Below are 10,986 nucleotides of genomic sequence, written 5' to 3' on the forward strand. Positions count from 1 at the left end.
TCAGTTTCTCATTAATTGCTCTCTGATGTTTAGGTCAGGCCTCAGCATAATGATGTAGCATTTGGGAGCAAAGATGGAACCCATTAAGCCAGCACTGGAGGCCAAGATGGAGAAGATCTCCACAGCCACCATGTGTTTTCCCTTGGTGCTCAGGTAGACTGGAACAAACGAGATCCAAACACTACAAAACAACAGCATGCTGAAGGTGATATATTTGGCTTCATTAAAGCTGTCAGGCAGTTTCCTGGCTAAAAATGCTACAACAAAGCTGACAATGGCCAGGAAGCCCATGTAGCCCAAGACACAGTAAAACAGTGCAGCTGATCCTTCATTACATTCCAGAATGATTTCTCCCATCACAGAATGCTTGTCAAAATGGGGAAATGGGGGAGAGGTTCCCAGCCACACAGTGCAAATACCAGCTTGGATAATAGTACAAGTCAACACAATGGCACTTGCCAGTCTTTTCCCTACCCATTTCCTCATTCTAGAACCTGGTTTGGTGGCCACAAAGGCCAAAACAACAGTGACAGTTTTAGCCAACATACAAGAAACAGTCACAGTGAAAACGACACCAAAAGTCATTTGTCGGAGCAGGCAGCTCACTCGTTCTGGTTGGCTGAGGAAGATGAAGGGGCAGAGAAAGCAAAGGAGGAGAGACGTGAGGAGAGTGTAGGTCAGATCTCGATTGTTGGCCCTGACGAGTGGTGTGTCTTGATGCTTAGCAAAGATTACTAGGACCAAAAGTGTGAGGAGAAAGAAAAGGAGAGAGAGAAATGCTATGCACATCCCAAGTGGTTCTCCAAAAGTCAGGAAGCTGATTGTCTTTGGAATGCATTGTGTCTGGTCCTTGTTTGGGTAGTGATCTTCTGAGCATCCAATACAGTCATTCATGTCTGAGGTCAAAAAGAAAAGATTAGATGCAGACTCATCATGTCTTAAAGAACAGCTACAAATTCTTCCAATACGGACCTCTTCGGATGAAATCGGAAATATCTTAGGTATTTCCCAACAAACCAGATACAATGTAATGTGTTTGAACCCCAAGCCAAATAGCATGTGTAGCTACTGGTGCCTCTTACCATCTTCATCTGGTATGTCAACTGTGGAGATATTTGGATCAGGATGGCCTGGCCACTGTAGTGTGTGAGGGGGGAGGGGGGGAGAGTTGTGTCTCTTACCCTTCTGGGAAGCAATCCTTCCTTGAGGACATGGAGCACAATCATAGCAGCAGAATGGCTCCCCCTCCTTCTTTTCCTTCTTGGAACCAGGAGGGCAACTTGGGTTACACACAGAATGGGGTGGAACCTGCCCGTTGGAATAAGCATGGGAACAGTTTAGCACATATAGATGTATAGGATCTTTGTCTCCCATTATCTCAGCTACAATTAGGAACGCATGACATTCCAAGCATTCTCAGTATTGTATGTGCAGTGGGATTTTAGTATTGACTAAGAGGTGCGAATGACCTCCTTAGAACCAACTCAGGGTGAAAAATACCACTATCCACAACTGGGGGGCAGAGAGGTGCTTAAAATGGCTTTCTTTTGAGCCTCCTTCAGGCACTACAGAAAATGCACAGGGGCTCAAATTGAGGAGTGGGTGAATATTCACCAGCCCTGCACCCAATGTCCAGAGACATCCTTGGTGTACTTGTTCCCCCTCTGATCTTCCTGTGCTGAGTAGGGGGGTATAAGGAGCAGTCTAACACACATGTCTGAACATGCTTAGAAGCCTTTCTGGGACTTGGAACATTGTGTTATTATCACATTTCCCAACTGAAAAGAGGCTTCAGCTGACTCCTTTTAGAAGCTTTCTTCATATCTTCCTGCCAAAGACAAGGAGCAATCAGGGGTGTAGTATGAAGACCTAGAAAACATGCAAATTTCTCATTATGATTTGATCAAACAATGCTGAACCCAAACGGGTAACAGGTCCTAACCTTCTATTAAAAGAAAACAAAAGCAAAATAAGGAGTCCATGTTCCACATGTGCTTCAAGATATGCAGCACACTTTGCTAGACTCATGATCTGCAATGCAATAATATTTTGTTTACACACATCTCATGGACATTGCTGTCATTCCTCACCTGGAGAAAACTTTTATGCCACACCATTTTGTCCTCATGAATGGAAAATTGCTTTCCTGGGGGAGCCTCCAGATCTATCCTCCCAACCTTGATTCTCACATAGGAGTTATTTGGGGAAATGACCAAGTTCGTAATATCAAATCCATTTTCTAATTCCCTGTTTTCACCGAAAGATACTTTTTCTCCAGCACTGTTGTTAAATGAGACACTCCTAAGAAAGGGGTAAAGCTGCATTGAAAGGAAAACAAAAGAGCACTGAATTAAAGCCCGAATGTCACTCCTTACTGAACTTAGTTTGGGGCAGAGTCTGCCTGTAATTGCAGGGATTTTAAAGCTCAGACTAGAGCTTTAAATCTTTTGAAGGGTGGTTTATACACCTTTTAAATAAGCTAAAGCATATAGTTCCCAGCTGAACAAGAAACAATTACAAGGGCTGAAGCCACAGGGTGGAAGCTTTTGATTGCAGATGCAGTAGCCCCAAAAAGTCTCAATAACATCTTGCCATTCCACGCTGGACCATCTTGCACAACAAATTCATCATCAGAGGCACTGAATTCATTGTTGCCCACTTCACTACAAGAAACACTGGTGGCTACAGCTCTCCCCTTCCTCCCCTCTCCCTGGTCGGAAGAACCACAGAGCAATTGGAGAAGCCACCGGAATTGCTGGCTTGGTAGGACTTTTCCAACTAACCAATAAGTGTCTTAAAGGCCCCCAATAGCAGCGTAAGGGGACGAGAGCTTGTAAAAGGGAAAGAGCAATGGAGGACCTCACTCCCCCAGCCCCTAAACTGTGAAATGAAAGCATCCAAAATGCTAAGGAAAGGTTTAATGCTCACAAGGGCTAGAGGACTCTGTGATGTCCTTTGCGGGAGGCACTTATTTCAGTTGGTGCAATTATGGCAGTTATGAACAGTCTTAACAGAGCAGCAGTTCTGTTCTGTTATGCTGCTTCCTGTCTCAGAGTTAGTTAGTCTGTAGCAGTTTTTGTCTTAGGTTCAAATCTATGTCAGATGTATTGGTAACATAAGGAACACCTGCCTGTTTGATATATTTAATCTAACCCGTGCAAGTACACTGAATAAAAGTTATTCTCTGTTTAAAATTTAAAAGAGAGTCCATTGCATAGTTTTTATAGGAGGGGAAAGGGAACTACTTAAAGGGTCAAACAACCCAAGCTCTCTTCCACATAACTCTGTAAATAGGAACTAGTGTTTAATTCCTACATAAACAAACAGAGAATGAGGTCTATTTTCTGGCAAATGAAATAGACTTTTCAAATCCCTGTCTGCAATGGCTTTGCAGTTCTGGCAGATACCATGGGCAATGAGGAGAGATGGGATCTCGCCCACAACCTCGGCCCTCCAGATGTTTTGAGTTCCCATCATCCCTGACCACTGGTCCTGCTAGCTAGGGATCATGGGAGATCTAGGCCAAAAACATATGGAGGGCCAAGGTTGAGGAAGCCTGACTTAGACAGTCACTTCCAATATATTGTGTCTTGGAAAAACCATCAAATTTATTTCTTAAATTCTCTATAGGGAAAATTCAAAAGAGCCACACTGAGCGTTTATTGCAGAGAAGGAAGGAATTAATAATAGAAGAGACTGAAGTTGAATGAGAGAAATGCTGTATGGTTATCTATACTAATTTTCAGGGCACTGTTGCACATACCCCTGAACATCATGATCCTGCCCATGTCAAATGGTAGTCAGTTGTGGATCGAGGGCCCGACCCCCGCTATGTGAAATAAATACACAAGGACACGTGATATAAGGTTAATGGGCAAGGAAAGGCCACAACTTTATTGATTACAGCAGTGAAAAGGTATTGGCTTAGGCATTGGATGACTATAGGAGGTGGGTTTATTCAACAGTAGGTGGAGCCTGTTGATGCTAATCCAACTATAGGCTCACCCCCTGATGTCACCGAGGGTCGTGCCATGGCCTCCCGCCAAGCAGGCATCGGACGGAATACACGACCGCCAGATTCCTTTAACGGAATAACCCACGGTAGATAGCATAGGCGATGGCCACACCTAGCCCTTGACACAGCACAACACATGAATCCAATGCCTAACCTACCCACCAATACCACAAAAGTTGTGACGATTGCTACGAGGTAGGCGAAAAAACCAAAAAGCCTAATGCCAAATGGAAAAATTCCTACCAGGCCCCCCAGACAACCGGGGCGACCAACCTAAGGTCCATAGCAAGGCCAAAAACCTAGACCAAAGATGCTGTTTTTGTTTCAGACTTTACAGATTATGGATAAAATGGAGTGTTTCAGGAGGTGGCAGAGAGACATTTCTAAATTTATCTGGCAGGGCAAAAAGCCCAGAATTAAGTTTAAAATATTAACTGATGCTAAAGAAAGAGGGGGGTTTGCCCTGCCAGACTTAAGGTTGTATTATGAAGCAGCAGCGTTCTGCTGGCTGAAAGACTGGCTACTTCTTGAAAATACTGATGTTTTAGATCTGGAAGGTTTTAACAATGTATTTGGATGGCATGCATATTTGTGGTACGACAAGGTTAAAAGTCATAAGGCTTTCAAGAACCATATTGTCAGGAAAGCATTGTTTAATGTTTGGATAAGATATAAAGATTTATTAGAAAACAAGACCCCAAGGTGGCTGTCACCAATGGAAGCTAAGGCCCAGAAAAGACTCAACATGGAGGCCAAATGGCTGAAATATTGGGAAATATTAGAAAAAGATGGAGATTCTTGGAAGTTGCAGAGTTTGGAGAAACTAAAAGATAAAGTGCGGGACTGGTTACATTATGCTCAGATCAAAGAGGTTTTTAATTTGGACAAAAAGATAGGATTCCAGGTGGAAAAATCGAAGCTAGAAACAGAACTGTTAGAATCTAAAACTAAGGTTCTTTCAAAAATGTATAACTTGCTGCTAAAATGGAATACACAAGATGAAACGGTCAAGTCAGCTATGATAAAATGGGCACAGGACATTGGGTATAATATTATGTTTGCTGATTGGGAAAAGTTATGGACCACCGGTGTGAAGTTTACGGCATGAAATGCCTTAAAAGAAAATATTATGAAAATGATATACAGGTGGTACATGACCCCAGTTAAGCTTGCAAAAATATATCACCTGCCTGATAACAAATGTTGGAAATGTAAAGAAACTGAAGGAACGTTCTTTCACCTTTGGTGGACTTGCCCTAGGGTTAAGGCTTTCTGGGAAATGACATACAACGAGTTGAAAAAGGTATTTAAGTATACCTTTCCTAAGAAACCAGAGGCCTTGCTTCTGGGCATTGTTGGCCAGAGGGTGTTAAAGAAGGATCTAACATTTTTTATGTATGCAACAACAGCAGCAAGGATACTTATAGCTAAGCATTGGAAAACCCAAGATTTGCCCACGCTGGAAGAATGGCAGATGCAACTGATAGACTATATGGAATTAGCAGAAATGTCTGGCAGAATCCGCGACCTGGGAGAAGAAGCTGTGGAAGAGGATTGGAAGAAATTCAAGGATTACCTACAAAAACATTGTAAATTGTATGAGTGTTAAGAAAAGATGCAAGAATAATAAATAAATGTGGCATCAGTAAGCTAGTTGAAAGGAATTTGAGAACAGGTGAAATTTGAGAAAAAGTTAAATTTGGAGTTAATATTATGCCTAAATTAAATATTCAAACTTCTGGTTAATGTAGTTAAAACTAGAGACATAATATTGGAAAAATACAAAATAAGAATTGAAACAAGGTGATAATTTGCTGTTTAGAACTTTATAAATTTGGAATGCAGGAACGAGAGACGCGAGGAAGTCTAAAGGTGAAGAAAGTATGGATATTAAGGATTTGATTTTGATGTTGTATGTTTTTCTTTTTTGTGTGTTTCTCTTTGTCTATCGTACTTTGGAGATGGGTTTATATGTGTTTGGTGATAATGTCTAAAATTTTGAATAAATACTTAAAAACAAAAAACCAAAAACCTAGACCCTGAGCTAAATGGGAGTGGAGGGTGGGTGACTCGCTGAGGGACGACGACGAATGAGGAGGAGGCGGAGCTGGCACCACAGCATTAAGCTGCTACACACGCCCCCCGGAGGCACCTGGTTGGCTGCCTCCGGTGGGCGTGGGCGCCAGCCAGGTAAGGAGGGGAGGGGGCTAAGGCCCCCTACCAGGGGCGGAGCTCGGTCTCCCGCCCACAACCACTCCCCTCTCTTCCAGGGAGGAGAGTCTTACCTGCCAAGCTTGCAGTTTTGGTAGCTTCTGCATCTCTCCTTCCATCGCTGCCCTCTGTTTGGACCTGTGCAACAATGTGTTATGTAAAGCATGTGCCATGGCATAGACAGCATTATAGACACTGTAGCTGTGGCCAGTCATGCTCATCTCAAAATCAGATGAAGGGAGATCCTCCAGCTTCTCCTCTCCAGTGCAGCTTCCACTGGGCTTCTCCTCTGTGTTGGAGTTTGGAAATAAACAGTGAAAAACCAGGGTCCAGAACTGCTTGAGAAAGTCATCTCCATTTTCCTCAAAGGGGTTTAGGAGCTGAAGAAAGTCTCTGAATCTTTGCACCTCGTTTGAATGAACTGTAAAGGAGATGGAACCTTGGAAGACTTGCATATCCCATCTTGTTGGATAAGTGGTTCCTATGAAATCAAGCTGAGCAGTCAGAATCCACACTTTCCTCATAGGTGTCCCAGCCACATTTTCCCTTTCACATTGTGCTAACATTGGTTGTAACGCAAGTATGGATGCAGAATTCCCGCAGAAAATAACAGCACTGGCTTTGCTCTTCACAATCACTTGATTCACTTGGAGATACAGTAAATGAATGTTATTATATTCATAACTAGTTTGGGGAGTTCTCTCTAAGAAGGCCGAGCAAATATGCTTCCTGGAAAGCAGAGGTTGCAGAGTCTGCATACACTTCTCTCCACTCTCATTATTGCCAGCAAGTAATCCTACCCACGTCCATGAAAAGTGGACAAGTAACTCAACAATCCCAGTGTATTGATGGTCATCGCTGGGCACCATCCGGTAGAAGGGAGTGGATCGGCTTTGATCCGTGTTCTGTGGAGCAAAGGAGCCATAACTGAGCTGAAAGGAAATGAAGAAATATAAATTGGTTCATGGATGTAGTAGAAGGAACTCATATGTGGTGTCTGTTCTGTCAAAAAGAGTGGGAGAGAAAACTGCATTTCCCAAGATAGGAGCCAGGAGAGGCTGTGTTGCATACATAGCTCCAACCTCCAAGAAAAAGTCATAGACACTGGATTGTAGAAGGATGAGTAACCTCATACCCAGGTCCTTATGCTGCCCTTGGGATACTCCATGAGCTCACCCCCAGGACACATGTCTCACTCATCCTGTGCCACACCCTCCTCCAGTTCAGATACTTGGCTATTATGTGTCTCTCAACAGTAATACTGCCACTTGCTTGCCTGGATAGAGAGAGGTTGATTTGAAAAGATCTGGCATTTCCATGGCTGGAGCCCACCTTGAACTTCTCTCTTGTTCTCATAGAATGGCAATGGTGCCCATCTGAGAGGTGCCTGCACTGAGCTATGGCAAAAACTGGGTGAACACTGGTTAAAGGTAAAGGGTAAAGGGACCCCTGACCATTAGGTCTAGTCATGACTGACTCTGGGGTTGCGGCGCTCATCTCGCCGGCATACAGCTTCCAGGTCATGTGGCCAGCAGGACTAAGCCACTTCTGGCGAACCAGAGTAGCGCACAGAAACACCGAACACTGGTTAGGAAAGATAATAATAAGTGAGCTGCGAAGTGCCCAAATCAGTATTTTACCTGGGGAATCTTGTAGACACCCAATATGGTTGCCATGTAGAGGGATGTTCCAAAGTCAAGTCCCCCAATGACAGCCATCAGATTTTTTTCAATGCCACACCTGTAGTTGGGTACATATCTGGGATGCATGGAAATAAGGTCCAGAATGGCCCGATAGGTCATCCTATTATTGGTGTAACTGTCATAGATGTGGAATCCCAAGGTGATATTAGGCAAGATCGTGGGATTCTCATTGATCTCCTTGACCGCAAACACCAAAGCCAGAATATGCTGATAGTTCTTAGGCATAATACTGCAATGGATAATTTTATGGTGTATAACTGAGAGATATGCAAGCCATTGGAAAATTGCTCCTAGGCTAGAATGTTGCTGCTCCTCCAATACTATCTGCTGCTTAGGATGCCCCCCCCCCTTACTCCTTAAGAGCTTTGTATCATCTTAGCAGAGAACTCTTTTGTTGGTTCAGATCCGTTTGAAAATGAGGAGAGAGAGGTAGGATAGTAATCAACATTTCTAGATCTGTGAAACATTTTCAACTTGACATATTTTCAACTTGGGGTGTCATGTGTGTTTGTCATAGCCCGGCTTAGAGGAGAACAAATGGTGCTCTAAAAACCCTACTTCAAAGGCAAGATGAGTTTTTAAGATTCCTCACCAGAAACTCTTCTCAGGCTTGGTTTAATATTTAGACCAGGGAAGGGTTCACACCTTTTCTCTAACATCCTACCCCTTGGTAACTTTTCCTATTCTGTAGTGTGGCTGCTCCTACAAGACTATCTACTGAATTGGCTGCCACTCTTTACCTCATCAGAGCTATGCATAATTTGTTTACATTTGCAAGATTCCTCATCCAAAACTCTTCTCAGGATTGCTTTAATGTTCAGACCTGAGAAGGGCGCCTCACTTTATCTCCAACATGCTCCCTTACCTCTGAAATCAGGATGTAGCTGTGCAGAGCATGGAAACAGGTGGAATTTCTATTTCTCTCCCCATCCCTCACCATAACACACTCTGGGGTCAAAGCAAGCCTCTCTCAAGAACTCAAAGTGAAGTCAGAGAGCTATCTTACCACTTGCACTTTGGGGAGTATCCTGTCACCTCCCCCATCCCCTATATCTCCCCTCCTGCCTGGTGATGGGTACTAGAAGCTTTCAACAGTTGGATGTGGATTACTTCTCCGAGGGTGCTTCCAATGTTTTGGGTTGTGATTCTAACACCTATGAGGAAATTCAGTGTGAAGTGTGGGACAATGCAAGCTTCACACATCATTGAAGCTCCACACAAACAAATCAGAATGAGTGCTCATTAAAAAGCCAACACTGTCTAATATGGATGAATGCTAAATAAACAAGTCATCTGAAAGTGACTCTGGTGTTTGCACCTGTTTGGGGACTCTGCTTCTCTTACTTCTTTGGCTCTTCAGTGCATTCAGAAGCCCCTCATTTCAAGAAGGGCTTCCACAGCGGAAGCTCAGATTTCCAAGTAAGACTAAACCTTTGCTCCTCTAATGAAGCACTGCCTGGAAGAGAATTGTGAAGGGGAGGGAGGAAATGGGGAATCAGAACTGATCAGCAAGTCCAAGCTATCTCATCTTACTAGCAGTTTCAGGTCGCCATTTCCCTTCCTCTAAGCTAACTCCTTAGTTTAGCACCTAACTCTTATTCCTACCTCTGACCGGGGGGGGGGGGGGGATCCTAGCGAAATTTAGCTTTAGCATTGGGGAATCAGAATCAAATGATTTGTTGATGTGTACTTGATTACTACTTACAAGAAAGTACGGACTTGATGCGTGATAAGGATTTCTCTGAAGTCTTCTTTAGCAAAAGAGCCAAAGATATGAGAAGCTAGTCCACCAATTATAAAGTCACCAGGCTGATAGAATTCATGTGGAATCCTGAGTGAATGATTGGTGGTGCAACGGTTGTTATGTTTGCCCATCACATGTGGCAGAAAGAAGAGAATGGACACAATAATCAGCAGCATACTGAGGCCAATGTTCCTTCTAGTCACACACCTTTACTTCCATCGAGAACATGCCTGTTAGCTTCAGAACCAACCTCACTAGAATCTTTTGCCCTCACACAAATGCCATGTCATTCCACCAATCCACAGATTAAAAGGCTGTCTTACAACTCTCCAGGTGAAAAGTGGAAATCCTGCCTCTTCCTCTGCCCTCCCCATTGTTTGAAATGGAAGGAAGGGATTCTTTAATACTAGTCTTTGACTAGTATTCTCTCGAAATCTATGAGGACCTTATCCAAAGGAGATTCAATGATGACAAGTGTGATAATTACCAATGAGATAATAACTAGGTGCTGTTATTCCTGGGAAGATCGGAAGAATGGAGGAAAGCATGTTTTGTGATGTTTCATGAAAAGCCATCTCTGTCACCCCCTGCCCCGCATCCATTCAAGTTCACACATATGTCTTTATGGTGCCATAGTGGCCTTCCTAAGACCATCCTCAAAGTTTCATGGCTGAGCAAAGGTTTAGGAAATAGAACAAACAGTTCTGAACTTCACTTCTCAGTAAATCTCCTCTTGCCAAGTTTTAGGTAGCACACTGTGTTGTCCGCAAACATCTGTGTGCAAGAATGTTCCTAACAAAGGCAATGTCAAGATGCATTTGGAACTATCTTACAGTATTTCAAAGTACTGAAACACATGTTTGTATAGCCATTGACTTGGCTTTTTTGTTCTATTACATCGTATTGGTGGTGGCCCTTTTAGCAAGGATATGAACACATGTCTTCTTGTTCTAAGTGCAATATTCTAACCACTGCACCACATGGGCACAAAGCTAACCTTGATATTTGCATTAGCAATGTCCATTCCATGGTATTTATCACTGCTGGAGCCAGGCAAGGTGCGACAGGGATCTCTGCAGGTGGTGCCTATTTTGCTCCCCTCCCCGATTGTGTGCTTGGGGCAACAGCCCCCAGTCCCCACCCCCCAATGCTACGCCACTGTCTAGTGGGTCTCTGGCTGAGCTGGGAGCTTCCTGCTGCAGCCAAGCTATGCAAGTGTAACTCTCTCATCATCAGTTCAGCTACAGATATGCCAGCAAATTTTCCCCATCCTTCCTCAGCCAGAACCCAGCCAGTTGAGCCATGTCCAATAA

General features: G+C 43.6%; 1 protein-coding gene across 1 annotated transcript; it reads right to left on the minus strand.

Moving 5' to 3' along the window:
- LOC144325375 (vomeronasal type-2 receptor 26-like) lies at positions 1 to 8,869 on the minus strand. The gene is made up of 6 exons (XM_077918306.1): positions 8,795 to 8,869; positions 7,867 to 8,256; positions 6,301 to 7,158; positions 2,091 to 2,318; positions 1,182 to 1,308; positions 1 to 896 (listed from the first exon to the last, which is right to left on the minus strand). Exons 1-6 carry the CDS (start codon positions 8,867 to 8,869, stop codon positions 1 to 3), a joined length of 2,574 nt encoding a protein of 857 aa, XP_077774432.1.
- Between the last annotated feature and the right edge of the window lie 2,117 nt (positions 8,870 to 10,986).

The sequence above is a fragment of the Podarcis muralis genome, chromosome 13, assembly GCF_964188315.1.
Source record: "Podarcis muralis chromosome 13, rPodMur119.hap1.1, whole genome shotgun sequence".
Lineage (NCBI taxonomy): Eukaryota > Metazoa > Chordata > Lepidosauria > Squamata > Lacertidae > Podarcis > Podarcis muralis.